This window comes from Onychostoma macrolepis, chromosome 04 (genome assembly GCF_012432095.1).
Source record: "Onychostoma macrolepis isolate SWU-2019 chromosome 04, ASM1243209v1, whole genome shotgun sequence".
Taxonomy (NCBI): Eukaryota; Metazoa; Chordata; class Actinopteri; order Cypriniformes; family Cyprinidae; genus Onychostoma; species Onychostoma macrolepis.
In genome coordinates, this window is record NC_081158.1 from 27102802 (window position 1) to 27129820 (window position 27019).

General features: G+C 37.5%; 1 protein-coding gene across 1 annotated transcript in view; it reads left to right on the forward strand.

The window, feature by feature from the left end:
* Positions 1 to 24547, forward strand: part of hmga2 (high mobility group AT-hook 2) — a 34480-nt gene extending 9933 nt beyond the window's left edge. Inside the window, exons 4-5 of the mRNA XM_058774301.1 lie at positions 15409 to 15441; positions 20181 to 24547. Coding sequence (XP_058630284.1) covers positions 15409 to 15441; positions 20181 to 20219 — 72 coding nt within the window. The 3' untranslated portion in view covers positions 20220 to 24547. The remainder of the gene's footprint in view (positions 1 to 15408; positions 15442 to 20180) is intronic.
* The last annotated feature ends 2472 nt before the right edge of the window (positions 24548 to 27019 follow it).

Consider the following 27019-nt stretch of genomic DNA (forward strand, 5'->3'; position numbering starts at 1 on the left):
ACAGTTTTTTGGACTTTATGGCACTTTATTTGCATTTGGACAGTGAAAGGTAGGATAGAAAGTGATTGGTTGAAAATGAGAGAATGACAAAATGTTGCTAACTGGATTCAAACTCGTAGTGCCTGTATGAGCACCAAGGCTCTAAATCTGGTTTGTTGTTAGGTTAGTTGCATTATCTAGATAGTTTTTTCCTTTGTTATTTCCTTTTTCTTTTTTTGGTAAATGAATCGCTTTTAAAGCACCAAAGTGTTGCATTTTTAATGCAGCATGTCTATTAGAGAATATAGAAACCATTTTAAAAATAGCGTCAAACCTGAAAAGGCTATTTTTTTTTAAACAACAGTTGGGTAAACGTTGATCCAGACGTGTGTGTTTAAATGAGTGTGTTAGATTGAGAGTCTGAACTGCTGAACTCTCTGGACTGAACTGATAAAGTTTACATTTATTGCCCTATTTCCTTTGTACTGATGCCCAAAGGTGCGTTCGGCTGCGCTTTCATGATGGCTGCGTGATGCAGGTACACACTCCCACGCACACACATACACGCAATTGATCCACCCACACATTGATGTCAGTTAGTCTTAAACAAATAGATAGTGGAGTGATTTTCTTTGTAGATGCTTAGTAGACTTTGTAAATGTTTTTCCTCACTTAGCAACAGAAATAGCTAAGAAAATAGGAACTTTTTCCTAATTTATAAACATTCTACACATAATGAAATTAATAGTGTGGAGGATATTAATCAGAAAAAAAAAAAAGGCTTTTGCTTTTGCTTGATGCTGTATCCATCAGTATGAAGTTCAAGACGACTGCCATATCAGTGAGTATGTCTTCAAAGACGGAAATAGAAAAAATGGTTTGTCTTCCTGATTGAAGCCAAGCTAACAAACTAAAACATTATGGGTCAAAGGTTAACTAGACTTAAGCAAGGGCAGAAGTCTGTCAGCGAACAGGAGATTTTTAACATGGAAGTGTGATAAATTTTACCCTGTGGAGAAACAAATATACCGGCGCTTTCAACTATTTTCTTTTCAGAAAGGCATCAGTAATAAAGATTAAAAAAAAAAAAAAAAAAAAAGATTTTTAGCTACAAATTAAAATCCAGTTTTTCATTAAATTCTAATATTTATCATTTTCATTTATATTTCCTTCATATTTTTCCTTAATTTTGTATTTTGTTTTTAATTTAACAAATGACAAAATATGAAGAGAAAATGCTAAAAGAATCTTCATTAAAATCTTCATAATTACAACTTAATGTAATGATAGTACTAGTCTGCTACTAATAATAAAATTATTATTTAAACATTATTTTTAAGTAATATTCACCAAAATGTATTTACCAGAATGATGTGAATACACAGTATTTCAAAAAAGAAAAGAAAAGAAAAACATGCTTTTGATTTATTAAAATTTAATGAAACCATTCAAATGGAATCACATAATTTTGTAAAATTCTAAAATAATAAAACTAAATTGAGAAAAAAAAAAAAAATTTCATATGGACTTAAAAATGTGCTTTTTGTTAAATGTTTAATACATTTCTGTTAAATTGTGCAAGTTTCATGATTTCAATTAATTAGACATGCTTTAAACTTTAACCATTAAAACATAGTCTGGAAAGTAAAACAGAAAAAATAAAAAATTGTAATAAAATAATAAAAAATAATAAAAAAACGGAATTTGGAAAAAAAATTTAACGGAATTTGTGAAAAAATAAAACGGATTTCATAGGGCCCTACTTAAGCTTTTTCTGTTGCACAAAGACACATGTTGCAGTTGATATGAGTTACAAGCTAGTGTGAATCTGGAGGCATATTCATCAGGCTGTAGTCATACTACAAACATCCTGAATGTGGAGTGGGCATAGTGGTATGACATCCTGTGAATAAGTCCGAGATGAACTTGCGGCCAAGTGTATGAATGATAATGAGTCAGAGATGGAAAGCAGAGCTAGATAGCGCTCCGATCAGAACGTTAGGGTGTCCGAAAAAAGAACGAGCCCTGCATCTCCAGATGTGTGCCAAGGCTTTTTTTGAGTTCAGTCAATGCAGTTTGAGGCAGAAAACCAACATTTTTTTTGTCTTCCTGTCTCCTTTTTTATGAATGGGCAATAGGAAACGTGTGCGTCTGCAGCCCTCCGTCCTCTTGTATGGGTCATTGTGTGTGGGTTATGATCTGTTTAGCATGTCACAGATGAATTGACATGGCTGAGGGGCTGCACGGCGGACTCCACATCTACAGGGTGGACTTGACAAGAGCTTTGCCATTCCTCTTCTGGATAAACAAGTCAGTTTTCTTCATTCAGCTACTGCTCGCCCTCCTGGAACTAATTATAGCATATCCTTTTTGGCTACAAGGGGCCGCTGGAATGTTTTCCTTTGGCCCCCTCCCCCAACTAAGTATCTCCACCCCCCTAAATGGTTAATAGTGGAAGGTGGCTCTGGCTACGAGAAGAGAAAAAAATGCTTTAATCACATTTATTCCTCCGGAGACATGAGGACAGCCACCAAAGGCTCATCAGGACCGCTTCATCTGTCTAGGGCATTCATCAGGTTCAGAATGACCCCTGTTGAGATGGATGCATTGAGCATTATGATTTCAGACGGGAAATCCAACAGTCAGAGGATGTAGAAAAGTTTGGGATCCTTAAAATAACATTTCGCAGGTGGCACAGCTGCTATGTGAGATACTAGTTTGCTGCAAAAAAACCCTGTGCTTCTCTATAGTGATAATATAACAAAGACCTTGAGTTGTTTAATTTGCTAACTGGAATATTTATACAAAAGGATTTGTTGTTTTCAGTAATCTGCCGGTAATCTTCCAGTAATCTCATCAGTCGGTAGATTGCGTCCACAAAGAGTATAAAAATTGTATATGTTTTTTTTGTTGTTGTTGTTTGGAGGTTATGGGCAAACAACGAGCTGGACAATATATTTGAAAAAATATTGATTTTTTTCAGCATTTTGATTAGGGTTGCAAAGGGGTGGAAAATTTCCGGAAACTTTCAAAAAATCCCAGGAAGATACCAAAAAATCCCGGAAAGTTTCAAAAATTTCTGGAAAGTTTCCAAAATTTCTGGAAATTTTCCGAAATTTACTGGAAATTTTCCAATTTTTTTGCAACTGTAATTTTGATTATGTATTTGCCTTTTTTAAATGAGATGAACCATCATTTCAACAAAAGGTTGAGTAACGTGTGAAGTAATTAAAAAAATCTTTTAGTTAAATTAAAAACAATAAAGATGTTTTCCAATGGAAGCGCACTAATATTATATGACATTGTAATAAAAACTAAAAAGATACATAAAACAACTAAAAATTCAAAAGCACACAACACACAAATGAAAACGAAAAAATAAAAACAATAATTGTATCTCATGGATATTAAGATAACACTATATGTTATTGTATACATATTCCTGAAAAAGTTTACAATAAAAAATGCTCATGTCCTCATGTTGCTGTGACACCTGTTAAATTATATATATATATATGTGTGTGTGTGTGTGTGTAAATAAATAAATAAATAATTAATTTTTATTATATAAAAATATTATATCATTTTTATGAAGCTATAATGATGCAGTGTTTAGAAAACGATGGGCAAATAAAAAAACACATTAAATTATATTAATATTTACAACATTGCATAATTTCCTAATAAATACTGAATTTTCCATATATATCATTCAGACTACTTATGCTTTAAAATAATGACCATATGTCAGGTGTTTGTTTTTTTTGTTTTTTTGTGAAAGTACATCTTTGAGTATAAATAACTCCATTCACTGGGTGCAGAATTGCATTATAACATTTCATTACTCGTCTCTGCTCTAGTCCTTTTGTTATTTATAAATCAGGCCAACAGGAAGTCCTGCTATAGGGAGAATTCTGCGGATCCCCTGCACCAGGCGTAATGTTATCTGCTAGATTTGCTTCAGCAGCCAAAAGACTGATTTATTGCCCCCCTCTTCCTTTTCCGGGTGCTCCTCCTGCACAGGTGCGGAGACGGACCGGGTCCACTGTGCCAAGCGGACAAGCCGCACTGTGTTGCGGAGGTGGGGGCGTGTTGGAACGGACTATCTCTGTCCTCAAACAGCTAACATTATTCAGTTCCCTTTCATACTGCCAACTGGCCGGTGTCCAGCGTGTTTACACGTTTGGTTCCTCTGCAAGCGAGACCATGGCGGAGAAGGGAGAAGTTCTTGTGCTCTCTCTAGACCTACACGGCCCTCCAAGTGTTAGTTAGCCAACAGCCCTGCTTGTTTGTTACCAAGGCAAGAAGTGGGAATGCCGGCGAAGACAATAGATTTACTTCCCGTGGCGTCTTCAAACTGTGAGGGATGTCACATGCACTCAAAAGATCTGGCCAAGAGGTTGATGCTATGATGTTCACCTCATCTTACGCCAAGAATTCCTTTGATATGAGGTTGACGACAGGGTCGTGATTCATGCTCGCTCTTCCCTTCCCAGGTGGTTCACTCCACCTATGTTTGTTGGATCATGACGGCCTTGCAAACATCTGAGCAGGTCGCTCTCCAGCTTGCCAAAATGGAGGTAAAAAAACAATTGGGACGCTGTAAACCTAACGACTCCCACTTCTAGGAAGAGACGAGGAAATGAGTGAATGAATTAGTGAAGAGGCACAAATGAGCGGAGGACAGGAGACGGTGGGGAGGAAGTTCTCTCTCATCTCACACAAGGATCTGATGCTTTTGGCTGGAGGACAGACAGTGTTGTCAGGTGGTGAGGAGTGGAATCAGAGCTGAGGGAGAGTCTGGCAAGGAAGAGGGGAGGCGCTCTGTGTTTCAAGGGGAACAAGGGCTGCGATTGGGAGTCGTCCAACAGTCTCGATTTGGTGGGGAGGCTTGGAAAACCCTCAGCCGCTGCCAAAGTGTGAAAAGATTTTTTCACTCTCTCTCTTCCCCCTTTCCCTTTCTTAATGTGTCCATGTGTGAGGCGGGAGGAGGGTATTGTGATGGGAATTTGGTGTCAAACATCAAAACCTTTTTATAGCCTTCGCGAGCCTCCCGGGCAAAATATTGAACTCGGCAGTCAGCTGAGGTCCTGTCTTTCTCTGAGTCAGTGGCTTGGCCTTTCAGCCTGTTTTTATTCCTCGCATTTCCTATTCCACACTAAACGAGACTGAAATAGTAAGATGCTGTCAGCTTTATTTAAACTTGTAAACAAATCCCAGTGTTTGAAGAACACCACAATGAGACTTTGCTTTGAGTCATACGGGTGTCTACATGGGCGTCTACATGTCCTGTTATGTTTAAATTAAAACTGACCCTATTTACTTTATTAATACTTGTTCTTGGTGTTATTGTGCATGATTCGTCAAGACACATTATTCAAAATATTTCATCAGAATTTAATAACTTGCTCTGCCTAGACTTTTATTTCCATATGATTCACCTAGACTAATGTTAGTGTAATATTATGTAAAGCAAAGGCCAAATATCTATTTAGACTTCTCGGGCTACAGTCATAAGCAATGTAATTATTATATAAAAGACTGAAATAAATGTGATTCTTCATTTTTTGTAAAAAAATTAAATAAAATGTTGTACCTTTTAAGGGTACAAAAACTTAAAGGGACAACTTTTTGTACCTGATTTACCACTAAAAGATTGATAGTTGTACCTTAAGTGTACTTAGGCTATTACTTTTCTAAAGTACTAATATGCACCTTTTAGTGGTAGATAAGGTACAAAATTGTCCCAGTGAAAAGTTGTCCCTGTTGCACTCAATATTTGCATTTCTGTCTGTGCTTAGACAATTTTTTTTTAGTCTTCACAGTCAACAACCAATCTGTTCCTAATGGATAATACAAGTTTTGCCATTTTTAACTTGTTAGATTGTTAGATTAAAAAGTCTCAGTTGTGAAATATAAAGTACGAGAAACAAGTTGCAATCACATGAAATAAAGTCACAATGACATGGAAACCGACTTTCATAACATCACGATTTTCTCTTGCCAAGAATTAGTATGTTTTATAGAAGTCCATTTCCACCACATAAAGAAATTGTAAATCTTAATTATGATATAAAGTCAGACAGTTGAAATAAAATAAAATTCTAACTTTTTATCTCATTGTGACTTGTCATAATGTCCACTTTTCATCTCGTAGACATGACTTTTTATGTTATAATTCCGATTTTTATTATAATTTTGACTTTCTGTGTTGTATGATAGATAAAATCAACTTTTCCATACATTTTTAACTTGTTGAATGTTTTGTTTCACTTGGAAATACTTGACATTACAGAAGTGAAAAGGGTTGTGAATGTCAAGTCATGTTGACTCAAGTTGAAGCGCCTTTCTGTCAATTTTAGAGTTTGCCAGCATAAATAATAAGAAGGTCTTGTGGGTTAAAACAAACTTCTTGTTTGTACAGCATGTTCGGAAAAGTTACTTTTCATAGTTTTGATTTCGTTTGGCAGGACTCCTCCAATTAGATGTAGTTGGATGGTGACTAGATTTTTGTAATGAGCTGCAAACATTTTATTAGCAATTATTGAAACCCTGGGCAGCAGTTGGGGTCTTGGAAGTATGCACTTGCAAAAGCTTCGTTTACATTGTGGCTTGGAGCCGTTCCTGTCCCTCACTTGGACGGCTGTGCGAGTTAGATACAGTGTGAGAGAGAGAGTGGACATCTCTACCTCATTCCCTGCATTCCCCAAGCCCTCTCCCCTCCTCTCGTCTCTTTTTCTATCTCTCTCTCCCTCTCGATCTGGGGCCCGAGAAGCTGAATTCCTGCCAATAGGGGCGTGTGTTCAGTCTGGAGCTCTACTCACACAGCAGGAGTTTGCTGGGACCACCTCAACGGATTTCCACCGGTGACCCCTGTGACCTCTCCCCCTCATCTCTCGTTGCCCCCCCTCCCTTTCCAGTTCCAGCTTCTGGAAGCGCTTTAATCATTTTGCTCTGAGCCAGCGACCATAACAGCTGCCTCGATAGGTGCTCCAGAGATGAGAATGTGAGAGGCGAGAGATTGAAATGGGGGAGAGGGAGGGGCGCAAGTGAAAGCAGTGGGGGGGATAGATGATTACAATAATTAATAAAGAAGTTTTCCCCATATTAGAGAGATTCAGTAGTGTAATGTTTTCTGTTGTTTAATTGGTAGATTAATATTTAACGTTGTATGCAATAAAAGGTAATTGCAAAATAAAATTCTAAATAAGAAATAATCACACCGAGTGATTAAAAAAAGTGAAATATAAAGTCACAATTACCTGGAAACTTACTTTCATAACGTCACAATACTGTGTATTTTCTCTTGCTGTCAGTATTCAGGATTTTTTTTTCTGCAACATTAGGAAAAACTGGTAAATCATAACTGGTAAATAATTGAATAATTATGAGATAAACAGTCAAAAATGAATAAATAAATAAAATTATGACTTTTTACCTCATTGTAACATGTCATACTGTTTCATAAATATATCTTTTTAAAGCTGCAGTCCTTAACTTTTTTTTTGTTAAAAATGATCAGAAATCAATATTTGAGCAAGTACATAACCAGCCAGTGTTCAAAACTATTGCCTTACTTTAGCCCGATTCACAACGGTTAGCTTATAATTATGCTTTCTTTTTTGAGTGTAACGGGTAGGTTTTCGTGGGAAATTCAAGCATGCTGCTGCGTCATTACGTCACGTCTGTAAACATAAAGAAGTTGTCCCGTCTATCCTGCAGGTGACGGATCGTTTATAGCCTTTTCTCACAGCAGCTGGAATAATCAAATATATCGTTTTGATGGCGGATTGTAATCCAAAAAGGATTATGTGTTTATGAAACACATGTGAATGAAATTAAACTATATTCCAGTTTTAAATGTGCTTCTGATTACAGATAGCCTGGGATTACACAAGATTTGTATTTTAAAGAAAACCAGTTCGAAGGGAGCATAGTTTGCTTTTTGGGTTAAAATAATTTCTGAATATGAAATTCAAATGGTATGACAATTATATATTAGACTGTACAGAAATTGAAATCTACACGCTAATACACACTATACTTATAGTCACGCAATGCTGATGTTGTTAACATTAACAATTTGATAATAAAGTATAATAATAATAATACTTTGCACGGTTTAATGTTTCTGAGCTAACCGATCTTTAGATTTAATTACCATTGGTAGCGCGATTTATGATAATGCTTTCTTCTCAGTTGGTCAGAACAAACGTGGAAGACTTGTTACTTACTTGTTTAGATGGCAATATATGGTGAAAATTCTTATTTTGGTCATATATTCCAAGACATAGGCTAGAATCTGTGATTGTGAAGTACAGTAAACATCCACACCGGTGCAGTGACTGACAGCCACACATTCAACTCAAAACATTAGTTTCATCCACGCTGAAGCCGTGCCGGGGTACAGCCCACGCAAGCAAGATAATTCCGCAAACCGCTGCAATTCCAGGTTTTCAAACAGAGATGGCGACAAAGAGGCAAAACTTACGGACTTGTAAGATTGACTTTTAATGCCATAATCATGACTTTATCTCATAATTTTACCTTTTTTGTTGTAATTTAAACATAATGTCATAATGTTGACTTTTTATCTCAGAATTTTGCCTTTTTTGTTGTAATTTAAACTCGAGATGTCAATGTTGACTTTTTATCTCTGAATTTTGACTTCTTATAAATTTGTATTAGTATGTCATAATTATGACTTTTTGCCAATTTTTTTGCCATCATATGGAAATGGACTTTCATAATTTAAGTTCCTAATTTCATTATATACTTTTGAGAGCAACTATGATGAGAACAGCACAATGCAATCATGTGCAGTCAATGGTTAATTTATAATCATCTTAATTAATCAATCCATAACGGAAGCATCAATGCTGACATGGTGCTGACGTGTGAATGAATAAAGGAAAAGAAGTGAGGGAGAGGGCGAGGAAGACAGGAAATCTTTGTGTTTGTATGAACAGGGAAAGGTATGTGACATACATTATTGATGGTGACACCTCTGCAACACGAGTCCTTTATCATGGTATGGCCAGGCGGGAAGTGGTTCACACAGAGAGCTGTGCACATGCATTCTTTCACTGACGTCTTTCTCCAGGTACTTCAGAGTCACTGTAACATACATGTTTTCATGGAAATGCCCTGATTTATACACCCCGAATCTGAAGAAAAACAACCCCAGATTTAAAGCTGTTAGAAACTATGACAGTATTATGAAATGTTACCAGGTTCAGGACCTCTGCATTCACTCTTGTAAAAAATACTTTCAGAAGTTTGTTTTCAGTGTCTAGGCCTTTACATAGATAATATTTGCTGAGAGTAGTGTGTATTTATAGTGTATCTATCTATCTATCTATCTACACTGTAAAAAAAAAAAAAAGTTGAGCCAACTTAAAATTTGAAGGCAACCAGCTTCAGCAGATTTTTGAGTTTTCTCAACTTGTCGTTTTAAGTTTATACAACAAAAATTTGAGAATCTCCCACAAAAATGAGTTGAGCAAACTCAAAAATCTGCTGAAGCTGGTAAAAAAAATTTTTTTTTAAGTTCGCTCAACTTTTTTTCTTTTTTTTTTTTTTACAGTTTATCTATCTATCTATCTATAGCTATAGCTATATCTAGCAAATATTGATAAGAATGATTACTTGGTATTAAATCATTGTTTAATAATAATTATTATTAATAATACTTATTATTATTGTGCTTTTTGGCATTTATTGAAATTAATTCTATGTGATAATTAAAAAATTATATATCTTATTTTAATTATTTATTTTAAAATTTGTTTTAATTATTATTTTTATTTATTATTATTTAGTTTTTATTTATTTTGTTTAACATTATTTTGTTATTCATTCAGTAGCCCTACTGCAAACATGTATTTGAATAAAACAAAACCTCCTTTTTATTGTTTGAGTTGGAATGTTTAGTAAAACTGAAACAGATCGAGAACTATAAATCTATATTTCCGAGTATGTAAAGAATCCCATTGGACCGACTGAGGTATTGACCCAGTTCCCAATAAAGACCCCACAGAGCCCCAAGAACAGTAAAAAAAAAAAAAAACTGGAAAGTTTTGTGGAACTGAAGTAAAAAAAATAAGTAAATAAAAAAACCTGAATTACTGTGCCCACCCCCTCCACTCCTCTCCCTTCTCTTCCTCTCTCCTTTGAGAAACTCTGGGAACTGATTTCACTTCAAACAGCAGAGGCTCCTAAACGGACCAGATCCAATTTGTCTGCGCTTTTCTTTCCCTCCAGAACACCCCCCCCCCCCCTCCCCTCCCCCCTAAAAAAAAGGCCTCCTAACAAAAGGCTGCTTGTCCTGCCAGGAATTTTCCACATTCCTTGCTCTGGCAGACATTTTTCTTTTCTACAAAGGGCCCTTCGGCAAATTCCCCCTAATCGCAGGGTTTAGCCCAGCTCTGATAGGTGGCATTCATAGCACTGTTGGGGAGGGTGCTTGATTTGGAGTCCGAGAAGGGACGTGTGAGCGGTGGGGTGGGCAAGGGGGCTCTCGGACCTGGAATCCTTTCAGATTCGGCCGAACCGGTGGAGGCATTCCAAGGGAGATCACAAAGCCAGTGCTGTGGCCCTGTACCCTGGAGATGTCTGGCTTGTTTTCCCCACTTCCACCTCCAGTTTAACAGAACATGTGGCCTTTATTCATGGGAGCGGAGGGGGTGCAGTTACTGGGTGGCTCGTCTGTGGGGTCCGCCTCTAGTGAGGGAGTCCTTGGATAAGTTTGCCTCATCAAATCAAGCAGAGTGTTTTTTTATGTTTCCTGTCTTTGTGGAATTCTTGTCAGCAGCCCTAAGGAGACTATGTTCAAGTGAAGGCTTTTTTCTCCACAAACGCAAAACATATGTTAGCCGTTTAAGTTTAAAGCAAATGTGAGCTGCGTTCCGTTTTTCTAAACTTTCCCTCTTTATTTTACCAGGCAGTCAGGTAAAATGAATACGGCTTATGGGCAGGAAAGGGTCTCATGGGCCGTACCATGTTAAAGCACGGATTTGGACATTCATAGGCTCAGGCGGAATTTACAGACTTTCTGCGCTTATTTTGAGGGAAAATCTGGCAAATTCTGCATATTTAAACAGTCCAAAATATTAGATAAAGCTGAGAGCACTACAATAGGGACTCGTAACATTTTGGCCGCCAAAAATAAAATGGGTAAATAGGTAAAATAAAAAGATAAAATAGGAATAAAAATGGATGGTCTCCCTCATACTAAGACATCAAATGGAAAGGGATTTCAAATATAGATGTCCTCCGTTTTTTGTAGTTGGGACAAAGATTCAAAGATCCCAGGAGCAATGAATGAGAGAGAGACATAAATATCTCCAGTGCAGTTTCTTGTAAGAGGAGGGAGGGGTTCCCCTCAGTGTAAAGCTTTTAGTAAATGACTCTTGGCGCAGAGAATGGTTTTGGTAAGACATGCCAGGTCCTAAGAGCAGGAGTCTTCCACTAGCTTGGCTTTGCTCTGCCCCGGCACGTTCTGTTCTGGAGCTGCTGAGACGTGCAGCTGCACGCTCCCAGCTTTTTGCCCCCAGGTACCTGTGCCAGAGGCTGACTTACAACCATTACATAATCTCTTTGTGTAACTGGCCCAAAGACCTCTTTGCATACTTGAAGAATGAAGCATCTCCAAAATCGTGTCTACCAAACATACTTTCCAATGATCAATAGATTTTAAAGATCCTCCCTCCATTCAAAGCAGGATGAGAGACCATGGCAGCAAGAAAACATTTCTACAACAATATGAATCACCTTTTAATACAGAATATGTACTTGAATTGTATTTAAAGCCAAGATTTGCTGGAGTATTTAATGATAAGAAGAGTTTGCGTGCCATTTTCTTACTAGGCCACAAGACCAATAACTGTACACCCACGCAATCTTCTGGAAAAAGCTCAAGCCCATCTATTCGTTTTTGGTGAACACGTTGACTAATTGTGTCGTCAAGGTTAGAACAACTTTAAGAGGACGCCAGTCCAGACAGGATTTAATTGGATGTCGAAGATGTTGCTTATCTTATTATTTTAACTTCTTAAGAAAAACAAATGTTTCGTACTGAACAGGGAGGAATTGTACCTCAAGTAGTCCTTAGCAAGATGTAGTACTATCTATTTAAAAAAGCATAACGGTATAGTTCAGTCAAAAATGAAACCTTTTTCTCATCTTCACGTCGTTCCAAACCTGTATGACTTTTTTTTTTAAACACAAAAGGTAAAAAATATCATTTTGTGTGAAAAAAAAAAAAAAAAATGAAGGATGCCACATTCTTTTTACCACTTTGCCATTGTTTTTTATTTTTATTTTGGAGATACTGTTCATCAGTGTTATCATTCCTGAACATTGTGGGTGTCTCCGTTTTCCTTGTTTCAAGGCATGCGTAACATTGTAGGCTGGAAAATAATTCACAGTAGTACTTGTTTCCAATGTGGCGGGTTGTGGCAAGCAATGAACTCCGAGGCCAGTTGGCAGTGTAGTGCTAAGAGCTTGGAAATTCACTCTAACTGGCGAATTACTCTTTAATCTGTCACTTCAGTGAGAAAAGGCTTGAGATTCTTTCAACATCTCCTTTTAAGTTGTTTTTATCTTCTCGTAAAAGTGTGTTTCTTTAACCAGTACCAATGTGGACTATGCAAATCAACCTGTACATTTATGTAATTGGTTTTAATCAAAGCTATAAACACAAAAGACATTGAGTGGACATGCCATCCCACGATTTCCAAATTTGTGTGGTCAACTGGAGTGGGTTTTTGCACTGGTTGATTCTTAATTGATTATATTTGTATATATGTAGTTCAGTCTTTGGCTTTAATTGCTATAGGACAATTCTGGTCATTGTCAATCACGCCAACTGCAACGTAGCCTCACGTTTTTGTGTTGCACACTGAATGTGACTCACGACTTGAAATAATATTTGAGCAGTTGCTCTGTTCTCGTGTTGGCATAAAAAATTAATGGCCTTAACAACCTCTCAGAGTGCAGTTTCTGTTCACTTATAAACACAAGCCTTTACATTGGAAGTTCACCTACTGAAAGCGAAGCTGTTAAAATGTAACTCCAAATGGCTTGCATTCCTCCATTTTAACAGCCTTCATATTTGCACACAGGATTTTATTCTAAACATATATGTAAAAACGTCTGGTTAATTGAAGTTATTTGTGTGAATTAACACACAAGGCTTTGTCAGATATTTTACATTTTTATCATTTACAAATAAGACCAATTAAGTCTTCTAAAATTAAATGAATGGCTCTTAACTACGAATAAAGTAAAGTAGGATTTTTTTTTTAAATATATAAGATATAATAATATATAAATATGTATGCATATATTGTTTAGTCCACTTTAACCTTGAGCCCACTAAGCAATTAATGTTTTAGAGAAGGTCCAGTGGTCACTAATTACATTTTCTCATCACGTTTCACAACATTTAACTCAATACACAACAAAAGACAATGTTCTCACAGGATAATTAGCTTCTCACACCAGTTAGTTTCCCTTTGGTCACTGAGCATGACTTCCTACATTAAAACCAGATCTCATTAACAATGAAGTTTACAGAGCTGTGAGATGGAAGAGAAACGTGTCACCTTATGCATGAACAGTGATGAACTTGGTCGATTCATGAGAGCTTTTGCAATTACTTCATTGCTTCTTTCAATCCTCTCATTTTCTGTTTATTTCAGCTGTCCACAAGTTATCTATAATTAAGACATTTGGATATCCGGGACCTGATGGCTAAATGTATCTCCAAATGATTACACCAAATGTACCAGTGGGACATAAATAGTGTCCGAGAGCTTTTTCCGTGTCATTTGATAGTCTATATCCGATGGAGTCGTGCCCTCCCCTTATTTGGTCCTTACTGCATACAGTATATAAAAATAATGATTTTATATTTACTTTGTGGCACTTTCCTTTTATGTTACCACATTAAATCCAATATATTACAAGTTAAATTAACATATAACATATATACATACATACATACATACATACACATAGGCCTATATAAATTTTAAAAATATATAATTAATCATAGTATGTGTGTGTGTACACCATGTACTCAGTGTATGTAATGTACAATTTTAATTTGATCAAAATGTTTTTTTTTTTTTTTGTCTGGCACTCCAGATTCAGAATAGCAGTACAGGAAACACATATTAGAATTACATTTTTTTTTTTTTCTTATGGAGAGCAGTATTGCTGACACTGATTGTTTGTATTGATTTGTAGCGGAAAAGAAGATCTGTGGAGAGCTTTCTGAAGATGGGTGAAATCCGTGTTGGGTTTCCTCTTGGTCTTTAGCTTCACTTTATCTTTTTAGGCACATACTTTACATATTGCTCTTTTTGTCCATGCCATGCACAGCACAAGGAGGTCACAGGAGCCACGGGGTCATTCAGTTTGCAGAAGTGATTTGGCGTGTCAGCTACTAATGACTTCAAAGAGCGAGGAAGGTTTTATGAAAGACAAGGCTGTGGTTTCTCTTTTTGTTCTGAGGGGCAGAAGGGCAAGAGGGGTCTGGGCTTCTGATGTGCAGGGTGACAAGTTCAGTGCTAACAAGAAAATGGGTTCTTTCTATGGGGCTCTTGTGTTTTTGCTACTTTTGTGCATGTACAGTATCATTAGTGATGTAACATGCAGTGTAGTTTTGACATCTGTAAAGTGCACGTGGCATCTTGTATTTCATGCGTTTATAAATAGGTGCAATCAGTAAGGTGTTGGAATTCTCCTCCTCCTCATGTCTAAAAGTATATTTGTGTTCCGTCCATCCCATTTGGAATGTGTGCATCATTTTCCCAATTTCCCTTTATCGCCAGCTGCATTCTTCTCCTGCTTCCATCCGGTGTTGACATTTACTGTGTTACAGCCTGATAGCATTCCAGGGAGAGCTGGCACAAAACACACCAGCTGCTCCCAACAATCCCAAATGGTGTGAGTGTGTGTACTCTATCGGCAGTGGCTGGCTTTGGTTCCAAACACTGGACACTCTCAGGGTTTTATTTTTGCCTGGCTCTCAGAGCAGCGGAGGACTCCTCAGCTGTCAAGCTCCGGTCTTAGAAGCACTTCCTGCGGGGTGGCAGCGCTTAGGGTTTATGATGTAATGCGAGTAGGGCACAATCTGGGCATTGTATACCACGCTATTGCCACTGTGGAGGCACTGCTGCGTACAGCCCTGTATGTGCACACATGTCCTCTGAATCTTAATGTTTTTTAAGGATCAGGGTTTAGGGATTTCGCCTGGATCTGACTGTCTTAATTTAAATTAGATTTAAAAATACAGTTAAATGTAAAAATACATACATTTAAATGTTTTTTAAATGTTTATATATGTATATTTATTGATTGATTATTGTATAGAATATTTATTGCATTCAGATGATAATTGCTTCTCTTTTTGTCTTTCAGCCACAACAAGTGGTCCAGGAAAAGCCCGCTCAGGTATGTCAAATGAAATCTTTGCACCACATAATTAATATAGCAGGTGGACATGCCTATATATAATATATATTTGATACCGAAGGCCCAATTGGCTAGAAGGGGATGGCAGCTTGCAGAAGCAGATTGAGGATGATTGTGTGAGGAAGAGGATTTGCTGTTTGGGTTTACAAAGTCCTCAAAAACCCAAAGTGAGTGGAAGGGGGGCATAATTCTGGTTTGATGAGAGACCTGCTTGGTTAAGGCTAATGTAAATCCTATAGCCTTATGTGTGGAATCCCAGTCTTCTTTGGTTTCATCCCCTCACAGATGGATATGCAATCTGGCAGACAGGATTAGTTTTGAAGAGTTGCCCCTTTTTTCCTCTCTTGTCAAAATTCCTTCAGTGTATTAACAATGGAGTCGACTCTATAGTCTCTGTGCACAGTGCTACTTTAATGTGCTCATGAAGAATGACAGCAGCCTGCAGACCTAGATGCTGGCTGAATATGATGAAAATACATTAAAATGCATTAAAATACATTAAAATAAAACAAACATACAATATTGGCTATATAAAATGTCTAAATAAAATATTAGATTCAATTTTTGTCATCTGAACTATTCACTATTAACAAATGATTAGTTTTGACGTTTTCAAACTTGAAAATGCCATAAATGTAATTCACCCAAAAATGAAAACTGTCATCATTTACTCACTCTCAAATTGTTTCAAACCTGTATGAGTTTCTTTCAGCTGCTGAACACAAAAGAATGTATTTTGAAGAATGTTAGTAACTAAATATTTAACAGCAGCCGTTGACTTCCATAGTATGGAAAAAATACTATGGAAGTCAATGGCTACCGTCAACTGTTGGGTTACCAACGTTCTTCAAAATATTTAGGCAAAAGAAAAAGATGCTCATACAGGTTTGGAACAACTTGAGTAAATGATGACAGAATTTTCCCTTTAATGGTGATGTTTGTTGTATGTTGTTTTGATATAATGAAAAGACCCTAATAAGAAAAAACACAATGGCTTTAGATACAATTCCTCTCCCACACAATCTTCCACACATTTACTAGGAATCTGCTCACCTCCTCTTGTTCGCTGGTGCGGACCAGTTTACGGTGTGAATGCATAACTGAGGCCTGATTTGTTGCTATGTGGGAACGCACAGACCCTGGACTGGAAGGCCTAGCACATACACACACAGGTATCTATACCTAGTCTGAGATGCTATCTCTGAACTGGAAGGCAGAGCTACCAGCACCATCTTGGTTAATTATATGCAATGAAATTCTCTTGGAGGACAAATGTTTTTAGCCATTGCGTCACTGTTTTTTAAGCATCTCACACCATGAGCACTGAGTTTTTAAGGCATCACTATAAGTTTAAACTTTTAGTTACTTTTGAAAATGTGTCTGAAGATCACTGTGTTCCATCTAGCTATTTTGAACTAATCTTTTATAAAAGCCCCCTAAGACATGCATCTGATGGGGATCATGTGAACCTTTAAAAAAATCGAAAGACGAAAGTTTGCATATGTGATTTTTGTTGAGTATCATTTGATATGTCAAGCTTTCATAGCTTACATAGCATGATATAGGAGAATATGGAGCTCATACTTGAGGAGGACAAAAACAAATCTCAGTTGCTGATACTTTTATGGCCAACAAGAAAGATGAAATTCTGATAGCTTGTAAATCAAAGAGATTTTATAGCAGTATGGCAGACTGTAGTTTTAATTATGGGGGGCAAAACATATAATGCAATGCAATACAATGATGATTGAGAGATGAAAAAAAAAAAACATTCCTCAGAAGTCTGAGCAGTGTTATGTATGGATAATCATATAGCACTGGGGAAAATACGTGACCCTGGACGACAAAACCGGTCTTAAGTGTCAATTTTTCGAAATAAATAAGCTTTCCATTGATGTATGGTTCGTTAGGATCGGGACGATATTTGGCCAAGATACAACTATTTGAAAATCTGGAATCTGAGGGTGCAAAAAAATTTAAATATTGAGAAAATCACCTTTAAAGTTGTCCAAATTAAGTTCTTAGCAATGCATATTACTAATCAAAAATGAAGTTTTGATACATTTATGGTAAGAAATTGACAAAATATCTTCATGAAACATGATCACTGATTCACACTGCACGATTTTCAAACTCGTCGGATCGCTGTTGTTTTCACACTGCGTGACTATCTGGGGTAGCATTCAGTCGCTGCTGTGTTCACATTGCACGATGGATCGGCGACAGGGGCTTTCACATTGCACGATTTCACAATAGGAAGAATCGCCGACAACTCTGTCTGATCTGCAAACTACGTTTCACAACAAAACACACGCGAGAAGTGATAAGGAAATAACGCCAGAACCTGCGTGCGTCAGACCTTTGTTCTCGAGCGAGACTGGAAGTATTAAAACAATATAGCCCGCAAATGGTCTGTGCGCTGATTTCCAGCTACAAAAACAAAAACAGATTATGCAGGAGGGAGATGCAGGGAACAGGGATTGTGTTCTGGTAAATAATAATTTGCAGTAACTGTTATGCTGATGTTGCGGCTGGTCAAGCGTTTGTGCTTGTTTCTGTATGATATAATTGTACATATTAAAATACTGATATGGTCTATAACTCCTCACCAAACTTCTCTCTGCCCTGTATCTTTGTCTCTCATTGGCTGAAGGTCATCGTGATGCAGTTTTCAGTCAGAAATCATTGCACACAGCGTGATTGTGAATCGCCGACAGCTCCAGATATTTAGCATGCCAAATATTTCACGGGCGTCGGCGACGTGTCGGCGATTCTCTCAGATCGCGTCTTTGGTAATTCACACTGAGCGATTGTCACTCGCGTGAACGAGCTCCGATTTGCCTCCGATGTCGGGCATTTGTCAGCGATTTATCAAAACTTGTCGGGCTAAAAAAAATCGGGCTAAAGATCGTGCAGTGTGAACTCGGCATAAGTCATGTCACTCGGCGGGCCATCTTTGAAACGCCTCTCAGGCATGCAAGTGCAGCTCCGATCTCTTTGAATGCGGAAACATCAAATTCTTCAAAACTGTTCACTGAGCTTACGATTAAATTTCATATTTGAAATCACTTTACTGATTAGCGATTGGCTCTTTCATTCAGAAGGCGGGGCTTTGCATTTTTCCCCATTCAAAACTGTACTGGAGACACGTCTATTCTATAGTCTTTGTTATGATACAGTAGGCTTTACAGAGTTAATACTGATTAATTACCCAATTGTTCAGGCAACCTACTAACTAATCCATGTTAGTTTGGCAAAATTCTTTACTGTAAAAAAAAAAACAATCTGTCAGGAAATTATCCAGTAATTTTACAGACATTTCTATTAACCTGAAATACAACGCAATGAAGTGCAAAACTCTAAATACAGGTAAAACACCAGTAGAAAACAATTCCTTCATATTAATACATTTTACTGTGCCCAGTTTATACAGATTTTTTTTGTGATTTTTACACTTACAGTAGTGTTTTTGTTAGTATGGTAATGGTAGTAGTGTTCGATTTTAGTTTTTTCTTAAAATGTATTTTTTTATAATTATTTTAATTGTTTCTTCTAGTTTCGATGTCAATTTCCCTCAACTTCAAAGGGAACAAAAGATCCGTCATAAACCCACAACAGGGACTTTCAATTACTATCTTTAAACCATCTTCTTTCTTCACTGGTGATGGTTAAACCAAGCGCATGGTAATCTTGGCCACTGATTTCATTTTTTTCCCAGGAACAGAATTCCATTGAGGTTTTAGTGTTTTTCGAGTGCTGTAACTGTGCCTTTAAATTGCTCTAGGAATGAAAGAACAAGCAATGATTCGTGACAAAGTCATTTTGATTCCAAAAAAAAATAATGGAATGTTTAGAAAAAACCTATGCAAAAAATTTTGAATTTTGCAAAATGTACCACAGTTGCAGTTCTGAAATGAAACAAACTGCCAAATGAAATCTGATATTCCATTTGAGCACGTAACTAAGCTGGTATTTTCTAGTCCGTGTGGCACTTCAGTTGGAAGCACGATTGGTGGGCAGGGTGTCCGAATATGATTAAAGAGTTTTTTTTCTTTCTCTGATATTCCATTTGAGCACGTAACTAAGCTGGTATTTTCTGGTCCGTGTGGCACTTCAGTTGGAAGCACGATTGGTGGGCAGGGTGTCCGAATATGATTAAAGAGTTTTGTTTCTCCCCCCCACCCCAATCTCCATTCTTTCACTCGCCCATGTCACACATGGTAGCGCTTAGCTGGTCCTTCACAGCTGAAGTGTCTGCCGCACTAATGAATGGAGTTTGGCTCATATAATGCAGACAGGCTTTTGCCACGGCCTTTCCCCTGAATGGGAGCAACACAGCGACTTGGGAAAGGAAGAGGGTTATAAATTTTGTCAGTTAGCCTCCCCAAATAAAATGAAGCCATGTGGAAAATGAAATCCATTTCATTTTGAAGAGTGCCCAAAGCCAAGCGTCTCCCCAACCCCCATTCACCGCCTTCCTCCCGTTTCAATGGTGGTCATCTCGGCAGCAGCTGTGGGACGATCTCTGTCTGAGCTTATGAAAAAGAACATTTGTAACCAAAACAATAACAAAAAAAAAAGAAAATATAAATGCTAATAACTGCGCTATTCCAGTCCGTCTTACTGCTGTCAGTCTAACGTTTTTAGGCACAGCCGTGTTTTGCTTTGCAGCCATCTTTTTGTGGTGACTGATGGGCGACCACTGTTGTGTTTTGTAGGAAGAAGAAGAGGAGGAGGCGGAGCAAGAAGAGGACTAAGCAACCACAGGATTTTACCTCTACCTCATCCAGCTGTCAGCTCTCTCCAAGGGAAAAGACTGCCTTGACCACTTACTATTGACTTCCCACTTTCAGTTGATCATTTTCGTTTGTTTATTTTCGTTTTTTCTCATTGGTTTATTTGGGTTTGGTTTCGTTTTGTGATCAACACACACAACACCTCAGAGCATAACCCGAAAAAAGACGCAACTGCAAACAAACATCTTGCAGATGACAATTGGAGCCGCCTTGCTGTTTCCACTTCCCACAAAACTGCTGTAAGCACAAAGGTGCAGGGGTTAAACATGCAATATGTGCTGCAGTGGTTCTTTGCGCCACACACAAACACACACACACACTCTCTTGTTGACTGATTTTCCAGGCTACATTGGTAAAGAAGAAGGTGAAACTGTCTGGTTTTGTCATTCAGCATGTGGTGCTTCTTATATCTGGGTGGAGCTTTAAATGGACACACCCATTCACTCAAGAACCCCCCTCTCTACAGTACCAAACCACCAAAGACCATTTTCCCTTCTCTGTCCACTTCATTTTGATGTTTTGACCAAAATGACAGTGAGCTTTAAAAGTATTTGCCTTAAAACTGCAAACAGAGCCTATTAGTTACTATAATTGAAAATTTTACCTAAAAATGAATAATCTGCCATTATGTACTCAACCAAAACCCCTTTGACTTTGTTTCTTCTGTAGAACACAAAAGACGACATTTCAAAGAATGTCTAAAGCCCTATTCAGATGTGACTATTTTCTCAAACTACGTTTGAGTTTCGATTCTTATCACTTGACGTCTGCGATTTTCATGTACCAATTCGGACGGGACTAACATCTCCATGTTTATTACAGAGGTGGGAGGGTCTGTTTTGTTCTTCTGGCCGTTGCTAAGATCACGCGCTCATGGGTGAGTTGCGTATACTCATTCGGATTGATAATATAACCAAAGTTTTACTACAAATACCATGTGGAAGCTATATGGCTAGTATAGCAAAAGCATGGTTAATGTGTGGTTAACTATTTAATTTATTTTAATAGTTAAGTAAAATCATGTTTAATTTTCATAAAGGTACATATGTAATTAAAACATTATGTGATTGAGTGCAGAAATGAAGGTGAGAAACGTTAATCTTACCTGACGCTGATATTACAGTAGCAAGTCTAAACAGTTTACGTGATCTGGCTCTTGATTTTATTATTGTTATTTTTTTATTTCTTTGCCGGGAGGCAAACATATCAAAAATGCGTGCAGTAGTAAGAGCATCTACGGTAGTTTACGTTGGCCAAAACACAAAAGGAAACGCGTTGTGAAAAAAATATTGCCGGCAATCACAGACATTCGCATTTGGTCGAGATTAATTTTCTCAGAGGATCACTGAGTTTGCTGAAAAACAGTAGGCCTAGGTAATTTGCTCTGGAATTATTACAGAGGTTGTGCGAGAAAAACACAGACGTGGCAGATTCGGACAGGATTAAAATCGCTAAGTAAGTCTGAAACACAAATTTCTCTAACGACTCCCTGTAAAACTAGTCCCATCCGAATAAGGCTTAAGCTGGTGCCCACGAATGGTGACCACGGTTGTTGAGGAAGTATTTCATCTTAAATTTCAATTTATTTCACACCCAAAGCTATCATATGGTTTGAACTATTGTACCTTTTATAGAGCTTTTTGGAGCCCTTAGTCACCATTCACTTTCATTGTATGGAAAAGAGCAATGTGAACATTCTTCAAAACATCTGTTTTTGTGTTTTACAGAAGAAAGTAAGTTTGGAACATGTAAATAATGACAGAATGTTTATTTTCTGGTAAATTATCCCTCTCTATTGTTGTATCCATGTCCCTTGTGTCCTTGGTGGTGATTTTTTGACTGATAACCGATAACTGATAACCGTGAACATTTAAATGTCTCGTTGGGACACCGTTTTCTGCATTACTGCAGAACGGTAGTTCTACTGTACATATCTTCGCAACTTCGGCTTAGCTTAATTAACATACGTGTACATAATTGTGTTTTTATTTTCTTGTATGACATAGCTTTAAGAACATAATTTTTTGACAAATTCAGTGAAAGGGAAATCTATCAACTCAGTCAAGACCTAAACCTCAAGAAACACCCAAACCACAGGAACAAAACCACACTATACCTCATTGCACACAAAAATACCTGAATCGCAGCGACGGCGTCAAATGGTATTTGGCGAATCCTAATGTACGCCAGAGCTGTCACCAATGCAATATCTTCTCACAGTTTCAAAGCTACCTCTGATTTCTTTAACCAGCAAACCAGCTCGAAAAGACACGCGCTGCTATAGAGTTCTCATTACAAAGCAGGGGATGGCACCGAGTGCCAATGTTGAAAACAAACCTTGTCGTAAGAGCAGGCGAACGCTCTGCAAAATGTTTTTTGTGAGAGTCGGGCAGGTAATAACTGAATTCTGAGGTCTGTTTGTAGTCATATATATAGAACTAATCATGCAGCTAAGGGAAAAAAGTACTGTGTTTGTTCTAGTTAATTTTCTTTTTTTTCACATTAGCATATATCTGACATTTGTAACTAGACACTCTGTCTCTGCAGCTGGGATGTCTGTTTTACATTTTTAACTTGAATATATATATTTTGTACTGATTACTCAATGGTTTCTAAGGATCAAGTGCTTGTATGACACTAAATGATATTGTTGCGAATGGATTTTTCTTTTCCTTCTCTGTTTTTTTTTCTCCACTATTGCTCTGAATTTATAGTTTTAGTTCCTATGTACTATTCAGATATGTACCTCAAAAAAAAAAAAAAAAAAAAAAGAAAAAAAAAAAGAAAAAAAAGGATAAAAATGGACTAATAATCAGCTGACAAATACCTACCTCCAGTCTTGAAAACGGAATGATTTTTTTTTTTTTTTTGCCTAGTCTCTTTCAGTACGAATGTACTGAAAAAGACTTTAGGACTGCACAAGATCCTGTTTTACAAAGTTTTAAATTAGAATTTTGCTTCATTTTAATTCAGCTTGGGGGAGAAGACGGCTAAGAAAATAACTACACACATACACTCACAAATACACATCACATAAAAAAACAAAAAACAAAAGAAACTTGAAACGTTCTTTCAGGTTTGAAAAAATATGTTCGGGTTTTGTATATTGCATATATGAATATGTTTTTGAAAATTAGTAGATATTGAGATATACTTGATTAGCGTTTTTTGTGTACTTTACACAAATGTGATTTTCTTTTTTTCAGATGTATATGTAATGCTTATGTAGTGAAAGAATACACATTTTCAGCCTGTCACCATGAAAACCTTAAGAAAAGTTAGCATGGTAATCTCAACTGGGCCTGAGGTAGAGCCTCAGAGGAAGCTAATGGAACTGTTGGCATGCCCCTTGAACTTACAATGGCATGTAATGACCGTCTTTATATGCGGCAGCTTGGCTTTTGCCACAAACCAACATTGAACGTTGCTCAAACACTGTAATGCTACTACCTAAATGGTTACAGTTCTTGTAAAAGTGTCAGTTTTCGAATCGGACCGCTTCTTTACTCTCCTATGAGTTCAACAGATGAAACAGTTGCTTGCTTAAGTGGATGGATGGCGTGTCTCGGCTCGACCTCAGCGGTATTAACGCTTTTTGTGAGATCTGCGCATAATGGCCGCTGAGGCGCACTGCTTTCAGCCTTCCCGAAACTTGGCATTGTGTTCATATACTTCCTATGTTGGTTTGAATGTGTATCCACAGGAGCCACTGTTCATGTGCTTTCAGCTCTGGGTGTCTTAATGAAGATGAAGTTGTATTTTCATGACAACATGTTCTAGTACAATCGAATACACTTTTCTACCTCCAAGAGGGCCTCCTGTTACCTCATTTTTCAAACTTACTATCTGCTTAAATTCAGGTGCCTGAGTCCAGAGAGAACGGCGTAAAGTTTTAAATTTATATATAAATAAATATATATTCATAGTTTATTTTTGTGTGTTTTGGGGGGGATTTTTTTATAAGACTGTACCTCTCTGCCTCTCAGTCACAAGTTAGGTAAGACTGGACAATTTGACTTGTTTTTTAAACGCTGTCTTACATTTATGCAATGTTTTGTAGTTTCTGCGGCTGTGGAGATGGAAAAGTATCACTAGGTGGTTACTCTCAGCTTTCTTCACTTGATATAACTTGTTGTCTAACAATTATGGCTGTTTCACTTAGTATTGCTGTTTGTGATTTCACTTAAAATTGCTTGCTTGTTTAAAAAAAAAGGACAAAAAAGAAAACGTATTAGAAAAAATGTCCTCTTTATACGTATCCACCTCTTTATTCAGCACAATAAAAAAGGTGCCTGTGACCATTGTTGTGTATGAAGTCAATATTACTAATGCATGCTTTATCTACAAATGCCTACAAATGTTTGAGCCACTTTTACATTTAGCCTATTTATATCCACAGAGACTTACATTGCATTTAAGGTTTTTTGGGGGTTTTTTTTCATTTCACAAAGCCCTCTTCACACTGATGGTGATTAAAACGCAAATAAGCAATTCATTAGATTTTTAAGCTTTTCAACTTTTATGCCGTATAAATTCTCACAACTTATGCATTTGTTCGGTAACACTTTACAATAAGGTTCATTAGTTAACAACATTAGTAAACATGAACTAAGAATGAACAATACTTCTACAGCATTTATTAATCTTAGTCAATGTTAATTTCAGCATTATTAAAATCACAAGTTGTGTTTGTTAACATTAGTTAATGCACTGTGAACTAACATGAATAAACAATGAACAACTGTATTTTCATTAACTAACATTAACAAAGATGAATAAATAGTGTAATAAATGAATTCTTCATTGTTTGTCCATGTTAGTTAATACATTAACTTATGTTAACAAATGGCACCTTATTGTAAAGTGTTACCATTTGTTCTGTTGTTTTAGTAATAGCCATGGTGTACCAATTCATTCTCGTGCTTTGAACATGCACACAATTTTCATGGGGAACTTTTTTGCCCTGATGTGAAACTCCCATGGATTCATATGGCAAAATTATATTTATCGTGGCCACAAATTAAGAATTCGTTTTCACAAATTAAAAATTCATTCCTTCATTTTATTCATTTGTTCCCTCATATTAGTTAAATCGTGGCCATGAATTAAGAACGCCACGTTGTACTAATGTTTCCTCGTTTTGATTTACAAGGTAAAAAATGCTTTCTCTCCTTGAATATGAATGATATCCGTTCACTTTATCGTTGAAAATCATTTTTAATATCTTGCTATTAAAGGTCCAATAAGGGGCCGCTCACACAGAATGCGTTTTTCCATTCCACTGCGCTATTTTTTTCTATTGTTTTTATGTAAGCATGCTAGATGGAAGTTTTTGATCGTTGCACTTCTGCAGTGTCACTCACATGACAAGGTCCTCAAGTTAAATTAATTTCAACTTTTAAAAAACAGATCTTGAGGCCTTGCGTTTTCCTCATTCCGCTGCCCGCCTCTCGCGTTTTTTCAAAGCAAAAATGCATTCTGTGTGAATGGAACAAGTAGATTTAAATTCTTCTTTTGATCTTTGTTTCTGGTGTTCTTCTAAAAAAACTAAACGAAACACATTTGCCAAAGCGGCATTCATTTCTTATGAGTGAAACTTTGGAGAAAGTTACTTAGTGCACCCATTTATTAGAGGCCCTAATTCCTTTCTTAACGCACATGCATATGTATACAAGCCAGCACTGAAGTGTCACAGGTCATTCCAGGGCAGGACAGTGAGGCTGCACGTTTCGAAACACAGAGGCCATGTATGGAGCTTCTAGGTACACGATGTTATGGAATTTAGACGACTGCTTTTTTTCCCTCTCCCTCCCCCTGTTCCTCTTCCATACACTCTCCCCCTCTTCCCAATTCCGAAACATCTCTTTAACTCCCGTTCTTTGGTGTACTCACGGGGGAGACGTAGCCCACCCTGGAGCCCCTGACCTCTGCTCCGCAGCAGACTCTGTGAATGGGACGGCGGCCCCCACTTCAAAGCTCTGCCGTTCTGTGCGCTCTGACAGGGCGCCTCACTCATCCCCCCCACACTCCGCTCCTTTTTGCAACCCCCCACCTCACCTCACCTCGGTTATTCGCCCCTATCCACCACAGTACTGAGGATTTGGTTGTTAGTGCCAGCTCACATCGTCAAGCTGCTCAGTAATTCCGCCAGATTGACCCGAGTAGAGGGAGGGAGGAATGGGTGGAGAGGGAGTTCACTGCTACCACAACCACGTTCAGAGGTGGTCTTGCCACCTCTTCCTCTTTTCCGTGTAAAAAGGGTCTGCCTTTGTGTGAGAGAGAGGAGAGGGTGAGAGCGTTTCCCTCCTTTTTCCTGCTCTCTCATTAACAAACATCCAGCTGTTCAGGGACAAGGCCTCTGACAAAAATCTGGTTCAGTTAACTTACACTGTAGATAGCACACTTTAGAAAGATCTCGCAACTCATCAAAAAACATACAAATTCTCATTATTGACTCTTCACATTTCTGCGGAATTGTGGGGATCTCAGAAGTGTAAGTTGTCATAGTGGTCGATGGAAACTACAACAAATCTATTTTTTGCATTCCCATTTGCCCCAATAGAGTGGTGGAACTATGATGTCACTTTGTAGGCGAAAACCCAGCAGCGAGTGCATTTTAGCACTTCCGGTTCCATCGTCCCAGAGTCAATGGGTTTTTTGAATGGGATTTTGATTAAATCCCTTAAATAAGGTCTGTGGTTCACACAAGCTCAAGATACTTTCACGTTTTATTCTACAACATAAAACACACCAGTTACACC